The sequence below is a fragment of the Stomoxys calcitrans genome, chromosome 1 (genome assembly GCF_963082655.1).
Source record: "Stomoxys calcitrans chromosome 1, idStoCalc2.1, whole genome shotgun sequence".
NCBI classification, from domain to species: domain Eukaryota; kingdom Metazoa; phylum Arthropoda; class Insecta; order Diptera; family Muscidae; genus Stomoxys; species Stomoxys calcitrans.
Genome location: NC_081552.1, coordinates 253,433,277 through 253,451,447, shown reverse-complemented (window position 1 = coordinate 253,451,447; position 18,171 = coordinate 253,433,277). Strand labels below are relative to the sequence as shown.

The window sequence follows — 18,171 nt, the reverse complement described above, 5'->3', positions numbered from 1 at the left end:
GAAAGTTCAAAACATCATAGATCAGGCTACGAAATGTTTATGGGATCAGACCAAGTGTTAAGCATCTCAAATGGAATATGGATTTTTGAAGTAAAAACAACATCAACAGCGGCATTACTTACGTTTGAAGTATGAATGAATGGAAACTAAGAGCCTAGCCTGTTCCACAGATACTATCTTAATATTGTTGTTGTTGTTGATGGTGATTCTTGCCTGGCTGCCTGTCTGCCTGCTGCCTGCTGCCATTGCCGCTTAGGAATTGCCTTAGAAATATTCATGGATTCTAATGTCGCTGTCCCTTGTGTGCGTGTGCGTGCGAACGGCCCGACGGACAGATAGATGGACTAGAGTCGAGTAAACTGCGTATTGATAAAATGTTGATATTTTTATTGTTAATGCTGCTGCTGCTGCTGCCGCTGTTGCTGGTGGCAGAGCCTTTGTTGTTATTGCCTCGGCGGCGGCCATTGCTCATAGCGGCAGCAGCTGCGTCGGCGGCAGAATCAGCAGCTAGTTTCGGAATAGTTTCCCATTGAATTTTTGGGGGTTCTTAGAAATAGTTAAGCGCAACCAAACACCAGTGTGTTTGTGTGCGTCATGCGTGTAACATTTGTGCATTAGAAGAAGCGGATGAATGAATGAATGAAGAAACGAGCAATAGACGCGTAAGAAGAGATAAAACGCAAAAAGTGAATATACAAACTACCGAAAAAGCATAGAAAATACTACGGAATTGAGGTTACAAAGAGAAGAAAACAATAAAATTTAAAATCATTAAAAACAAAATACCTACTACAGACACCAAAGCATGGCAGATAATCTCAATGCAACGGGCGACTCCGAAACTAGTGAAATATCCGCACCTAATCCAGACTCTCAAGGTGAAACAACACATTCGGATAATAGTGCTTCGCTTAACCGAAGTGGTCCCAAATTACGTCCTGAAGGTAAGTGGCATTATAGAAAGAAGAAACGACTTTTTTTGTGATGCCTAAAAACAAAACCCCAATTAGCATGGAAAATACGGCTGCCGATAGATTCATCTACCAATGCTGTGCTCTGCTTAAGCACCATTAAAAAGATTCCACTTTAGTGGCCAACAGTTTAATATGGTCGGTCTAGCGTGCATGTTGATTTGGTGCATTATAGAAGAAATTCTTGGAATTCATCCCCTAAATTGATATGCACACCAACTGCAAGATGTTTTCGAGGGTGGGAAAGCCAGAAATAGTTTTTGAATCGCATCGCATAGCGGTGTGAACAAACTCGCAGCATTTCAAAAACAATCAGTAAGGAAAGGCAAAAGTCGGGCGGAGCCGACTATATAATACTTTACACCTATCCTTCGGGTAGTATATAAATATACATGTATATAAGGGCTACATCTAAATCTGAACCGACTTTTAAACTGATTGTTTGAAAATTGTTGTTACTACGGCCATATAAGTGCAAATCCGGCGATAAATATGTATGGGTGCTACATCAAAATTTAAGACAATTTTGATGAAATCTCGCAGATATGTTAAGATCAGTAACAAAACAATCCGTGCCAAATTTAGTGTAGATCGGTTACAAACTGTGTTTATTACAGCCTTATAAGTGTAGATCGGGCGTTATATATACATGGGAGCTATATCCAAATTTTAACCGATTTTAGTGAAATCTCGTAGATATGTTAAGATCCAGTAGTAAAACAATTCGTGGCAAATTTGGTGCAGATCGGTTGAAAATTAGAGTTTCTACGGCCATTTAAGTGCAAATCGGGGGATACATACATATGGGAGCTATATCTAAATCTGAACCGATTTTGATAATATTTTGCAGATATGTTAAGATCAGCAAGAAAACAATCCATGCCGAATTTTGTGCAGATCGGTTGAAAATTTTAGTTACTACGGTAATTTTTAGTGCAAATCGGGCTACACATATATATGGGAACTATATATAAATCTGAACCGATTTCGATAATATTTTGCAGATATGTTAAGATCAACAAGAAAACAATCCCTGCCGAATTTTGTGCAGATCGGTTGAAAATTAGTGTTTCTACGGCCATTTAAGTGCAAATCGGGCTATACATATGTATGGGAGCTATATCCAAATCTAAACCGATTTTGATGAAATCTTGCAGATAAGTTAAGATCAACAAGAAAACAATCCCTGCCAAATTTTGTGCAGATCGGTTGAAAATTGTAGCTACTACGGCCATTTAAATGCAAATCGAGCGATACATATATATGAGAGCTATATCTAAATCTGAACCGATTTTGATGAAATCTTGCAGATATGTTAAGATCAGCAAGAAAACAATCCATACCAAATTTTGTGCAGATCGGTTGAAAATTGTAGCTACTACGGCCATTTAAGTGCAAATCGGGCTACACATATATATGGGAGCTATATCCAAATCTGAATCGATTTTGATGAAATTTTGCAGATATGTTAAGATCAGGAAGGAAACAATTCATGCCAAATTTTGTGCAGATCGGTTGAAAATTGTAGCTACTACGGCCATTTAAGTGCAAATCGGGCTACACATATGTATGGGAGCTATATCCAAATCTGAACCGATTTTGATGAAATCTCGCAGATATGTTAAGATCAGCAAGAAAACAATCTATGCCAAATTTTGTGCAGATCGGTTAAAACTTGTAGTTACTACGGCCATTTAAGTGCAAATCGGGCGATACATATATATGGGAGCTATGTCCAAATCTGAACCGATTTTGATGAAATCTTGCAGATATATTATGATCGGTAACAAAACATTTCGTGCCCATCGGTTGAAATTTTTAGCTACTATGGCCATTTAAGTGCAAATCGGGCGATACATATATATGGCAGCTATATCTTAATCTGAACCGATTTTTACCAAAATCAATAGCCCAATACCTTGGGCTAAAAAAGTGATATGTGTAAAATTTCGTGATGATTGGACAACAAATACGACCTGCACTTTGACTCACACACGGACAGACGGACATGGCTAAATCGAATCAGGAAATGATTCTAGGCCGATCCGTATACTTCTTCTTCATAGCGTTGCAAACGAATGCACAAATCTATAATACCCTGTACAACAGTAGTGGTGTAGGGTATAAAAAGTTTTCTACAAAGTTTCGAAACACCCATGTCAATGGCATCAAAGTCAATCAATCTTTCTTCACATTTAAGTCGGATGTCATAATTTAAGCTCAAAATATAAGCTAGAAGTAATAGTCAACATTGCAAAATTATTGGTTGCCCAAAAAGTAATTGCGGATTTTTTAAAAGAAAGTAAATGCATTTTTAATAAAACTTAGAATGAAGTTTAATCAAATATACTTTTTTACACTTTTTTTCTAAAGCAAGCTAAAAGTAACAGCTGATAACTGACAGAAGAAAGAATGCAATTACAGAGTCACAAGCCGTTGAAAAAATTTGTCAACGCCGACTATATGAAAAATCCGCGATTACTTTTTGGGCAACCCAATATATACACTAGCTGAACCGGGCCCGCTCCGCTGTGCCTTCTTCTACTTTATATGGAACAAAATTAGCCTTTAAATTTTTATTTTCGACAATTAAAGGTATTTGTATTTGTATTAGTATTTGTAAGTATATCGCTTGGCTAACAGTTAAACAATTTAAATGCTTTATCTGAATCCCTTTACTGATTTATAAATTCGCTTAAAGGGTTTAGGGTCATTTGAGTTTGGATGTTAGATGTACTCCATTCTTAAGATACTTTGTTTGAGACCGATATTCTCATGGGGTTTATGGGAGTAACAAGGCTGTCAGGGAGGCGGTTGGTGGGTTTAGGGGGTAGTGTGGACCCCCAGAAACATGGTCCCGCAAGTGGGTATGAATTTCGTGATCTACTCCCAAATACCTTTCATTTGAGTCCCATATTGCCTTAACCCGTAAATATGTATATCCGATTTATGGGTGTTTTCGGGGTGAGTTGGTCCCCAGGCACTTAGCCCTGAAAAAAATATCCGCATCGTGCTCTTCTCTCAAATACCATTTATTTTAACCCCATATTGCCATTGGTTAGAGGGAAGTTTATGGGATGAGGCGTAGCACAAACACTCGGCCCCAAAATTGGTTATCATATTCGTTTTCTAATCTCAAATACCTTCAATTTGGTCAGTAAATTTTCTCAAATACCTTTCCTTTAAATCCCTTATTGCAAAAGTCCGCTTTGTGGAGACCCAAATTGCCATGGTGAGCAAATACGTCCTATTTGGAGGTTGTTATGGGGGTGGGACGTCCCCTAGACAGTTGGTCCCGAATGTTGATATCAGAATCGTGGTCTACTCCAAAATACCTTCAATTTGAACCCCATATTTGCATACTCGGCAAACATTATCCGCGTTTCGGGGATGGGACGGCCATTCAGTGACTTTCTGTAAAAATATATATCAGCTTCGTATTCTACTCTAAAGTACCTCTTATTTGAGCCCCATATAGCAATGGTCAGCAAATAGTTCCTAATTGGGTGGTGTTATGGGGTGGGTTGGCCCCATAGAAACTTTTTCCCGAATATTATTATAAGATTCGTGCGGAACTTCTAAAGACCTTTCATATGAGCCCCCATATTGATATGATCGTTAATTTGTGCTCTTTTGGGGGGGGGGGTGTTTTTGGGGAGGGGCGGCCCCCAAAACACTTGGTTCCACATTAAGATATAATATTCGTATTCTACACTTAAATACCTTTTATTTGAGCCCCATATTGCAATAGTCAGTAAATAAATCCTGTCTGGGGGTGTTTTTAAGGAGGGGCGGCACCCCCAACACTTGGTCGCACATTTCGATATCAGATTTATATTCTACTCGTAAATACCTTTCATTTGAGTCCCATATTGTCGTGATTGGTCTATATATATATTTGGTAGGTTTTGGGGTGGGGCGTCCCCCCTAGGTATCCCATCTGAAATTTGGATACCAAATTTTTGTTTTTAGACTACTATAAGAGAGCAAACAAAATTTCGCTTAAATCACACCACCCATCTCCGAGTTCTGAAGTTTCCGAAAATAAGGGTAAGGGGGAGGGCCCGCCGTAAATTAGGTTTATTTGACATTTATATAAAGGAAATCCGTCAAATAAACCTTTTCCAAAGCAACATTAATGGTCTGGTTATGCTCTCGTAAACATACCGGAAATGTAGGAAAACGTGTCAGCTGTTTTGTTTTGCTTTATGAAAACATAGGCAAACGATTACCGAACGTCTGTCGACCGTAACCGGAAACTAGAATTCTGTAAAAACAAAATTTTACGTTCCGTCAGCTAAAAAAAATTTGAAGTTTGAAGATATTTCAAAACCAAAAATTTATGTTTAGAAAACTGCCATCTCCTGTACTATTTCTCCGAGGAATTTATTACAATTTATTGTTAATAATTAAAGTTGAATGGGTAGCCCACCATGAAAAGTTGGCCAGTCTGATCTGTTATGAAAAGTGAATGATAACAAGAAGAGATTAGGGGTCAATACGGCGCTGTCGTATCGACTTATGCACCATGTCGTGAAACTGGGGTCTATTCAGTGATTCCGTACACTCCGCTATGCACTTCGACCTCACTGTACCAGAGCCCACGGCCTTGAGGGTCGCCATATACACATACTAATTTAGACCCGGCACAGGATGATTATAAGCACCACATCAGTTGAAACTCTGAGCTTCAATATTTTTGGCATTACTAGAAGCTCAGCCGAGAGCTACCGAGTGAGTCCACAGGTTGCGGTTAGTGAAAGGCTTCGTATATGGAGTAGCTGCAAATGCAGTCGCGGACAATCAGCGGTGTCGAAGGGAAAGTTTCCGCGGCAACGGCTTAAATGTGGTTGATTGAATGTGGTACTCAATGTGACAAGGGAATCTATTGGCGTCTTTTAATAACCAATGGCAATAACTTTCCCGTGGCGATCGGTAACCGGAACGAGTTTGACGAGCATCGAGATAGCGATACAAATGTGGCTACAACATCAGCAACAACAACTGATTTCGAAAACTGTATATCCCTTTCCAGAAGTTCTTTTGCGTCTATCGTTAACTCTGCCTGAAATGTTGTTTGTGTCGTACTATAGCCCCAATCCAGTACCTGTCTCCTGAAACCCTCCTCAGTCTGCCCACCGCATCCATAGTGTCTAGAAGGGAAACTTGGCCGTATTCTGTCTCCCCGTGCGGTAATATTCGAGAAGGCCGCCATCGCATACTTCTTCAGTTGGAGAGACGTCTTAACATCTCGCATCACTGCGTGGAGGGCCGTCTGCTCCGACCTGACCATGAGTTATGCCTGAAGATCTTCGACGTCAGACCCCCTCTCACCTTCAAGTCTTTTTTTTTTGCTACGTTTTGTAATGAGCATAACTGCCTCGTTAAATCTACGATACATTTGTTCTACATTTACGAGAGCATAACAAGGCCTTAAGTTTTGTGAATATCAGTGTTAAACTATGAACCGATTTGAATCGTACATAGCATTCATGTAGAGAGTTCTGCATACAAGGTATGTATACAGAAAATCACAAAAGTTAGTATGCACTAAATATTTTAATATGAATGTCGTATATTTTTTCTCGGCCTTTGCTTCCACCACACTTGTTTTTTATGCCAGTTGGTAATAGCTGCTACAATCTTACTCACAAAAACAATAATTTAATAATTTCAATATGCTCCCACTAACTTTAATAACTAATTTTTCTAGGCAATATTAATCCAGGATATGATAAAGATATTTTTATTGATGGAATTATGAATAAACAGAAGTACCTGAAAATTTTGAAAAATAATTCTAAAGAATGCCCCATAAAAAATAGGACTTGTATTTCAACAGAACAGTAATGCCAAACATAATACAAAACAAATTAAACCTACTCCCCCTCACCCGGTGTTTATCCCAAAGAATCCCATGGTATCTATCTTGACCGCCAAATGCGCAAACGAAGTATAAACAAATAAAAAAGCATTAAGTTCGGCCGGGCCGATCTTTGGATACCCACAACCTCGGGTATATATGTAAACCCCCTCTCGTCACAATCCGGTGAAAATTGAATAACTTACGCACCCAAATTCGGCACTGACATTGAGTGGTCCAATAAAAATAAATCACTGTTGAATTTTGTATTTCAAATTTCAACAAAAAAGGGTAATAAATAAAGCTTTTATGAGCTTCAGACCCATTATCGGCAGATCGGTCTATATGACAGCTATATCTAAATTCAGTCCGATCTTTACCATACTTGGGTCAGATGACGGGTGGCCTAAAACAACTCACTGATTTACATTTCAGCGAAATTGGATGAAAAATTAAGCTTTAATGGGCTTCAGACCCTTAATCGGCGAGATCGGCCGATATGGCAGCTATATCTAAATATAGTCCGATCTGAACCATATTAAGGGCAGATGTCAGGAGGCTTGAAATAACCCACTGTTTCAAATTTATAAAGCTTTTATCGGCTTCAAATCCTTTATCGGCTGATCCGTCAAATTCATCGAAATCGTGTAATAAATAAAGCTTTAATCGGCTTCAGACCCTTTATCGGCAGATCGGTCTATATGACAGCTATATCTTAATATAGTCCGATCTGAACCATATTTGGGTCCTATAGTGGGAGTCTTAAAGCTACTCACTGTTTTAAATTTCTGCGAAATAAAGCTTTAATCCGTTTGAGACCCTTTATCGGCAGATCGGTCTATATGGCAGCTATATTTAAATATAGTCCGAACTGAACCATATTTAGGTCCAAAGTTGAGAGGCTTGAAACTACTCACGGTTTCAAATTTCAGCGAAATCAGGTAATAAATAAAGCCTTCATGGGCTTCAGACTCATTATCGGCAGATCGGTCTATATGGGTGATATATCTAAATATAGCCCGATCTGAATCATATTTAGGTCAGATGTCGGTAGGCTTAAAATAACCCACTGATTCAAATTTCAGCGAAATCGGCTTTAGACCTTTTATCGGCAGATCGGTCTATCGGTCCGATCTGAACCATATTTGGGTCAGATGTCGTGAGGCCTAAAGCTACTCACTGCTTAAAATTTCAGCAAAATTGGATGAAAAAAAAAAGTATTTATGGGAATTAGACGCTTTATCGGAAAATCGGTCTATATAGCAGCTATATCAAAATATGGTCCGATTTGGCCCGTTCAAGAACTTAACCAGCGTGCATCAAAAAGGCGTATATGTGCCAAATTTTAGCTCAATATCTCGGTTTTTGAAGGCTGTAAGTGATTACAACAGACGGACGGACAGACACACGGGCATCGTAAAATCGTCTTAGAATTTTACGACGATCTGAAATATATATGCTTTTTAGGGTCGGAAATTGATATTTCGATGTGTTGCAACAGGAATGACTAAATGAATATACCCCTTATACTACGGTGGTGGGTATAACAGTAAAGATGATTTCAAAAAGGTGATTATAAAAGAATGGTCCATAACTCTGTAACCCAAAATTTTGTGGATTTTATTCAATCTTGTCTTCAGGCAATGAATCAAGTAACTCTTCAAATATCATTTTTTACATTTAAGATATGAATCGTGTATGAATTACGTAGAAATTATCCCAAACAAAACACCGCAAAAAGTTGTCCGAGTTCAAATCACAACCGTTAGGTGACCCATTCTTTATAAATGGTTGCCCAAAAAGTAATTGCGGATTTTTTAAAAGAAAGTAAATGCATTTTTAATAAAACTTAGAATGAACTTTAATCAAATATACTTTTTTACACTTTTTTTTTTAAAGCAAGCTAAAAGTAACAGCTGATAACTGACAGAAGAAAGAATGCAATTACAGAGTCACAAGCTGTGAAAAAAATTGTCAACGCCGACTATATGAAAAATCCGCAATTACTTTTTGGGCAACCCATTATACATACATATGTATATTGGACGGTCAATTTTTCGCTACGAGATATTTCGATGTTAAGAAGAGTTCTATGGTGAAAACATAGAAGTGGTATAAAAACATAGAAGTGTAACATTAATTCGTTAATAGACCTTAATAGTACCTGAAAATAATTTAGTCCAAACTGGAGAATATCCTGTTAAAATTATTCTTTTTCTTTAAACAAAATTTAATTTTCCTGTTGCCTTATTTTATGAATGAATAATTGCCTGCGCTTGATCCCAACAAACCAGTTCCTAGTTAAAAGCTCCTATCTCAATATACTTATTTAAATGTATGTACATAGGCATGAATATATGTATGTACCATAGGCGATCTACCCAAAATGGACAGACAACAAAAGAAGCGGAAACAAGTTTCCTTCTAACCCATACTCGTCTTGTTACAGACGACCATGATGATACAGTCAATTGCCAAATGCAAAGGACAAATCCTTTGGACTTCCGCCATAGAAATGTGAAAGAAAGATGTGTATGTGTGGCAAAAACATGAAATCTTAACATTCATCATCATCCGTAGATAAAAGCAAAAAGAAAAAACAAAAACAAACATTCCAACGGACATTCCATTCACACGGTTTACGGCGATTGAATCAAACAACAAATTTCAGTTGCGATAACGACGCATAATGCGTAGAGTCGAGTCTGAAGAACGATATGTGGGAATTGGTTATGTTAGACAGAGAGAGAAATAGCGACAGCATGTGTGTGTGTGTGTGTGTGTGTGCGCAACATAAACAACAATACAAAGACATAACACTACAAAATAAATAAGAAAGCAACAAGCTGATAAGAAAGAAATTCGGGAGAAATCAAAACAAAAACATCCAATCCGTCCAACAATCAAAAGTAAACCAATCGAACAAACATTGCAACTGACGGACATGACCAATCCAATACCATGATAATGAAGTATCACCCACCTAGCAAAACAATATGGTTGTTAGGGGGAAACGGTTCAACGAACTGTTTCAATGATTTAGCGCACATTTATCGAACAGAGAAACAACTTCTTCATTTAAATACACATGAGGCCAAAACAGATTGATGAGCTCGTTGAGGTTTGGTTTCGAGCTTGGCGTTGCAAAAATGCATCTCTGCACACAAATTACACCAAAACAATATGGAAAAGTTAAAAAATGTTCAACTTTGATGTTTGAAAGCGAGTGTCTTTCTATGTTGCCATACAAAATGTAGTGGTTTTTGGTCTTAAAAGTTAAAAATTGCTTAACTTTGGCGAGATAGGTTAGGTTAGGTTTAAGTGGCAGTCTGCCATCAGACTCACTAAGACCTTTTCGTCCATTGTTACACCACAGGAACAAAAGAAGGAAGATGTCTTCTAGTTCGTACCGTTGAGCCATCCAGATCGGTTTAATAACTTGCGAATGTTCACATCCGCTAAATCAGACAGGTTCTCAAAGAAAAGAGAACCTAACTGCTATTGCGGGACACACATACAGAAGGTGTTCTATAGTCTCTTCTTCTTCGATGTCCTCACAGCTTCGGCAAAAGTCGTTGCTGGATACCTTCAGTCTGTCAGCATGTTTTCCGATTAGACAGCGACCTGTAATGACGAACACAATGAATGAGACATCCGTTCCAGCCAATGACAGCAATTCAGTAGACCACTTCAAGTCTAGATTAGGCCACATAGTTTTGGAATGCTCACAACCCCCTCTGTGTGACCATCTATCATTTGTTGTCCTACGGTGGCCTGATCCTGAAAACTTAGCTTACATGTCGCTAGAGGCATACCCAGAGATTCCACTGTCCCTGGAATGTGTAGGGTGAATTTTGAACTGTTCAGCTATCTCGTTGAGAGATCGAGGGCGTTTTTTTTGTGTTCAGAAATATGTTCTCCAGGGATGTAATTGCTGCCTGGCTGTCTGAGAAGATATTTATGCCAATCGTCGTAATGACATTATATCTTAGCCATTCCACCACTTCCTTAATTGCAAGGATCTCTGCTTGACGCACACTACACAGTGGTCGGGTAACCTTTTCGATATGACCAATTCTAGATCTTCAGAGTACACCCCAAAGCCCACCTGGTCGTTTTTTGGGTTGCCCAAAAAGTAATTGCGGATTTTTCATATAGTCGGCGGTGACAAATTTTTTCACAGCTTGTGACTCTGTAATTGCATTCTTTCTTCTGTCAGTTATCAGCTGTTACTTTTAGCTTGCTTTAGAAAAAAAGTGTAAAAAATTGTATTTGATTAAAGTTCATTCTAAGTTTTATTAAAAATGCATTTACTTTCTTTTAAAAAATCCGCAATTACTTTTTGGGCAACCCAATAGTTTGGAACAATCCGTGTTGAAGTCTATGTAACTTCTGTTACCAGGAATATCGTAGTTCCAATCGGTTCTATCAGGAATAGTGGTACAGTAATTTTTATCAAAAAGTGGCTCAGGTAGGGTGTAATCCACACTGCCTGAAACATGGGATATTGTATCAAGGATAACACAGTAACCGTAGCCGCCACATGACGAATGAGAAAGCTCCCGATTTCAGTCATCAAAGTTGAAAATTCTTCAATTCTTCTTTAGCGAGATGCTTTTTTACCATTTGTTTGCAGAGTTTCATTTTTCATCGCGACGCTCCTCAACACGCGCATTCTGTTTAGGCCTATAGGGCCAAAACAGAATGAGCGCGTTGAGCTTTGTTCTTGAGCGTTACGTCGAAAAATGCAACTCTGCAAACAAATCCCACGAAAGCAACGCGCAAAAGTTGAAGAATTTTCAAATTTGACGATAGAAATCGATTGTCATTGTATGCATGACATAATTACCAGGTAGAGTAACGTAAACAGCTGAGTAAAATTTTTTCTCGCGAAGTGCACTATCTGTTAAAGAGTTTTGGTTGAGTGTGTGTATTATAGTTAAGAACCATAACACACACAAACAACGAAAGATGGCGCGAACTAGTAACACAACAAAATCACAGTTGCACTAATCACTGATTTTGACAGATAGTGCACTCAATACTTTGTTGTTGGGCAACTGACACTACCTGTAAATAAATATATCATGATTGTATGTTACCATACATAAAGTAGTGATTTTAGGAGTCAAAATTAAAAATTGTTTAACTTTTGCGCATTGCTTTTGTGGGATTTGTTTGCAGAGTTGCATTTTTCAACACAAAACTCAACGCGGTCACTCTGTTTTGGCCTTTAGGCTATGTTTGACAGACAAATAAGATCGACATTAAAAGGTATTTCCAGGAGCCAATCTCAAAGAAGAAGATTTATGTTTGGAAACAAAGCCTAATAAAACATCAATTGCTTGAAAAGAAGTTTTAAAACACATCTACATATATTTTTTAATTAAATATGAAATTTTTTTAATTGAACATTTTTTCAATAAAATTAGAATTAAAAAATTAATTGGATCAATTAATTTCGTGATTAATGTCGGAGCTATATCAAAACCTAAACAGATTTTAACCAGTTTCAATATGCTGTATTGGCAACCCTCAAAAGTCGTCTGTGCCAAATTTCAAAGAAATCTGTTAAAAAATGCGATCTGTACTTTAATTTAATATCTAGCCTTTCAGCGTCAAATGAAGCAAGCGACATAAAACCCGTCTCTATTGAAATTTGAAATTTGTCCTTTACATCATTTTCACGGGAAAGATTCGATATATTCTTGATTTTCATGACGTTTTTAATTCGATGTAGCTATGTCCGTTCGTTTGATGAAAGCACGCCGACTTTCGGGCGAGTAAAGCAAGCCGCTCAAAATTTTGCACAAATGATTCCAATTGATGTGGGCCAAATCGATCAATGTTTAGATGTAGCACCCGATAAAAACCTTCTCCCGACTCTAGTTCTTGAGCCTCTTTTGCATGATGACTTCTCTCTCCTATGGCCTCCAAGATCAATGTAAAGTATAATCCGAATCGATCCATTACCTGAAAAAGCTCCCTTGAAAAGTGCTTTGACCATAGGTTATATTCTGAACCAATGTTGATAGACCTCGGCGAATGTTTTCAGATGGGTTATTAAACAACCCGTATCAAGTTTAGAGCAAATATGTTCAAACTGTAATAAGTACGGTTAACAAATGAGCTCTTTACTGCAATATTTCCCAAAATCGGAAAAACATATATATGGGAGCTATATCTAAATCTGAACCGATTTGGAGCAAACTTCTCAGATATTGTGGTAGTTGATGAGGAAAGCGTTGTATAAAGCTTTGGAAAAATTGATCAATAAATACGCTTGCAGTGGCTCTAGAAGTGAAAATCGGGCGATATACATATATGGCAGCTATATCTAAATCTGAACCGATTTCTATGAAATTCACCAATGTCGTGAGTCAAGAGAAAATCCTACGTACCAAATTTCAAAGGATTCGGTTAACAAATGACAATTTTATTGCATTATTACTGCAAATCGGACGAACATACATATGGGAGCTATATCTAAATCTGTATCTGAAATTCACTAGTGATGTCGGGAGTCATAGGAAAATTCCTCCTGCCAAATTTCGCGAGAATCGGTTAACAAATGACAATTTTATTGCATAAGTACTGCAAATCGGACGAACATATATATGGGAGCTATATCCATATCTGAACCGATTTTTTCCAATTTCAATAGGCTTCGTCTCTAGGCCGAAAAACATGTCTGTACCAAATTTGAAAATGATCGGATGAAAATTGCGACCTGTAGTTTGTACACAAATTAACATGGACAGACAGACGGACGGACATGACTAAATCGAATCAGGAAGTGATTCTGAGTCGATCGGTATACTTATCAATGGGTCTATTCCTTTTTCCTTCTGGGTGTTACAAACTAATGCACTAAGTTACAATGCCCTGTACCACAGTAGTGGTGTAGGGTATAAAAATCCCGAAAGTAGTCTCCATCTAATGTCAAGATTAACAAGCTTTATTTTTCATTTCGTTTTTCAGATATTTCGCCACATGAAACTCAAGGTGTTCGATATGGAAAATGCAAATGGTTCAATGTGGCTAAAGGATGGGGATTTCTTACTCCGAATGATGGAGGTCACGAAGTTTTTGTACATCAGGTACCAGATTGAAATTTGAAAAAAATTTATATCAAACTTCATTACAATACTTGTAACAATATTTTTTGCAGAGCATTATACAAATGTCGGGATTTCGATCACTGGGTGAACAAGAGGATGTGGAATTTGAATGTCGCTTAACAGAGAGAGGTTTAGAAGCATTTCGCGTTTCAGGAAAACAAGGTATATTTTTATAACTAGGCATAACATTTATAAAATCATGCCATCTATTTCTAGGCATTGATTGTCATGGAAGCACTTTTCGCCCTCGTTCTAAGAAACGTCATCGTCGGGTACGTTGTTATAACTGTGGAGAGTTTGCCAATCACATTGCCTCCAAATGTCATTTAGGACCTCAACCCAAAAGGTGTCATCTATGCAAGCAGGATGATCATTTGTTTGCCAATTGTCCAAACAAAAAGGTAAGTGAATTAAAAACAAAGGATAAAAGAAAAGAATTGCTATAATATTGGAGCTATATCAAGATATGGTCCGATTCGGACCATAAATAAATTGAATGTTGGAGATCGTAATAGAAGTCATTGCGTAAATTTTTAGCCAATTCGAGTCAGAATTGCGCCCTTTAAGGGCTCAAAAAGTAAAAAAGAAAGATCGGTTTAAATGGGAGCTGTATCAGGCTATAGACCGATTCAAACCATATTTAATAACACATATGTTGAAGGTCATGGGAGAAGCCGTTGTACAAAATTTCAGCCTAATTGGATAAGAATTGCGCCCTTTGGCGGTAATTGAACGATTTGAACCATATTTGACATAGTTTTTGGAAGTCATAACCTAACACGTAGAGCAAAATTTCAGCCAAATAGGATCAGAATTGCGCCATCTAGTGGCTCAAGAAGTCAAGATCCCAGATCGGTTTATATGACAGCTATATCAGGTTATGGACCGATTTAAACCATACTCAGCACAGTTGTTGGAAGTCATAATAAAACACTTGATGCAAAATTTCAGCCAAATCGGATAAGAATTGTGCCTTCTAGTGGCTCAAGAAGTCAAGATCCAAAATCGGTTTATATGGCAGCTATATCAAAACATGGACCGATTGAGCCCACATGCAACCGACCTACATTAATAGGATGTATTAATATATTCTTTACTCCTTCGAAAGTAAGCGTGATTTCGACAGGCAGACGGACGGACGGACATGCCTAGATCGACTTAAAATGTCACGAAATTAGTATACCCCCATACTATGGTGGTACATAGGTTAGGTAAGAGTGGCATTCTTTACAGACTCACTTAGACAATTTTAAGTCCATTGTGATACCACGGTAGCGACACTGGTAATCCAAGCACGCTACCAACTCAGCTACCGGGGTATAACTGGGATATATATTGGTTGCCCAAAAAGTAATTGCGGATTTTTCATATAGTCGGCGTTGACAAATTTTTTCACAGCTTGTGACTTTGTAATTGCATTCTTTCTTCTGTCAGTTATCAGCTGTTACTTTTAGCTTGCTTTAGAAAAAAAGTGTGAAAAAAGTATATTTGATTAAAGTTCATTCTAAGTTTTATTTTAAAAACATTTACTTTCTTTTAAAAAATCCGCAATTACTTTTTGGGCAACCCAATATAAATACCCCTTTTCGTCACAATCCGGTGAAACTGGATAACTTATGCAAACAAATTCAGCACGGACATTGAGTGGTCTAATAAATATAAGTCAATGTTCATTTTTGTAGACAAAAATATTGGTCTTTTTGGCAGCTATATCCAAATATAAACAGATCTGAACCATATAGGACACGGATGTTGAAAAGTCAAATTTCAACGAAATCGGATAATAAATGCGCTTTTTATAGGGCCAAGATTTTAAATCGAGAGATCGCTCTATATGGCACCTACAACTAAATCTGGACCAAATTAAACAAAGGATATAGTAATCGTCCAATTTCATTATAACTCCACCACTATATCCCTAGTTATACAATATCTCAATAGTGGCTGGTCTCCATCATATTTTATTCAGGTCCCGAGTACTCATATACAAGTCACATTTTCAGACAATAAATCAGCTTTTTATGGGATTAAGACCCCAAATTGGAAGATCGGTCTATATGATACCTATATCTACATAGTCTGATCCGACTCATATTGTGGTCCAATGTCGGAACTAATAAATAAAGTTCGATCTAAACCATATTTAGGTCGAATGTTGGGAGGCCTGAAACTGCTCACTGTTTCAAATTTCAGCGAAATCGATTAAAAAATAAAGCTTTTATGGGCTTTAGACCTTTTATCGGGAGATCGGTCTATATGGCAGCTATATCTAAATATAGTCTGATCTGAACCATATTTAGGTCGAATGTTGGGAGGCCTGAAACTACTCACTGTTTCAAATTTCAGCAAATTCGGATAAAAAATAAAGCATGTATGGGCATTAGACCCTTTAACGGGAGATCGATCTATATGGCAGCTATATCTAAGTACAGTCCGATCTGAACCATATTAAGGTCGGATGTCGGGAGGTTTAAAATAACCTACTGTTTGGAATTTCATCGAAATCGGGTAATAAATAAAGCTTTAATGGGCTTCAGACCCTTTATCGGGAGATCGGTCTATACGGCAGCTATATCCAAAAATAGTCCGATCTGAACCATATTTGGGTCAGGTGTTGGGAGGCCTAAAACAACTAACTGATTCAAATTTCAGCGAAATCGATAAAAAATTAAGCATTTATGGGCTTCAGACCCATTTTCAGGAGATCGGTCTATATGGCAGCTATATTTAAATATAGTCCGATCTGAACCATATTTAGGTCAGATGTCGGCAGGCTTAAAATAACCCACAGTTGTAAATTTCAGCTAAATCGGGTAATAAATAAATGACTTATGGGCATCAGACACTTTATCGGGAGACCGTTCTATATGGCAGCTATATACCTATATAGTCCGATCTGAACCATGTTTGGGTCAGATGTTAAGAGGCCTGAAACTACTCACTGTTTAAAATTTCAGCGAAATTGGATAAAAAATAATGCTTTTATTGGCTTCAGACCCTCGATCGCATTTATTATCCGATTTCTTAGAAATTGGACGCAGTGACTGATCTTAACCATAAAGGACACGGATGTCGAAAAGCCTAACATAGCTTTTCGACATCCGTGTCCTTTATGGTTAAGATCGGTTTATATTTGGATATAGCTGCCAAAAAGACCAAAATTTAGTTCTACAAAATTGAACAGTGACTTATATTTATTAGACCACTCAATGTGTGTGACGAATTTGGGTGCATAATTTATCCAATATTCACCGGATTGTGACGAAAGGGGGTTTACATATATACCCGAGGTGGTGGGTATCCAAAGTTCCAAAAGCCCGGCCGAACTTAATGCCTTTATACTTGTTTTTTACTTTTTTAGTTTCTGCCCATGTTGTTGTTGTTGTAGCCACATTTTCATGTGGAGGTTGCGATCCTCGTCTAGCTCCTATAAAGATAAACAGTGTAAAGTACTAGACGTATACCATAAATGGGGGAGGGTCCTACCGAATTTAGCACTTTTTTATTTGTTTACTTGTTTATTAATTGTTAACAAATTAAAACATCATTTTATTTTATTTATTTCAGAATCCAAGTTCAGATAGTAAATCTGAAGATGTTCCCTTTGATGAAACTGCAGTCGAAGAATCCCAAGAACCACCAAACGAAAATAGTTAACATAAAGCCCTAACATAAATGGGACTTTGAATGGATGATCACTAATAAAAGTACAAATTTCGGTCCTTGCCGTCCGATAGCATGTACCAGAGGCTATACACGTAACACATGTACAATTTAGATTTACTACACTTATTATAATTCACATCATTTTGTATTGATACACATATAAATATTATTTAACTTTAATGGTATATTTAAATAAAATATTAAAAATGAACTTAAGATTCATTGAAATAATAGGTGTTGTAGTATTTTTGTTGTTAACCATCTTCCATTTCCACAACATGACAGGTCGTGGTTTATATGACACCGACATTCCCCATTGGCACAGATTGGTGTATATTTTTACGATGAGGGTTTCACTCGAATCGAGGGTTATCTTAAGCCTTCTGATATCTGACCTAAATATGGATTAAATCGGACCATATTTGGATATAGCTGCCCATAAATGCCACCCGAGCCACCAAAAAGCTTTATTTATTATCCTATTTCGCTGAAATTGGAAAGAGTGGGTTATTTTAAGCCTTCCGACATCCGACCCAAATATGGTTCAGAT

At 37.6% G+C, this 18,171-nt stretch overlaps 1 protein-coding gene across 1 annotated transcript; it reads left to right on the top strand.

Moving 5' to 3' along the window:
- The first annotated feature begins 592 nt into the window (after positions 1-592).
- Positions 593-17,708, top strand: LOC106084661 (protein lin-28 homolog). Its single transcript, XM_013248523.2, has 5 exons — positions 593-944; positions 13,816-13,934; positions 14,006-14,117; positions 14,172-14,356; positions 17,523-17,708. Exons 1-5 carry the CDS (start codon positions 806-808, stop codon positions 17,610-17,612), a joined length of 645 nt encoding a protein of 214 aa, XP_013103977.1. The 5' UTR covers positions 593-805; the 3' UTR covers positions 17,613-17,708.
- Positions 17,709-18,171: the final 463 nt, after the last annotated feature.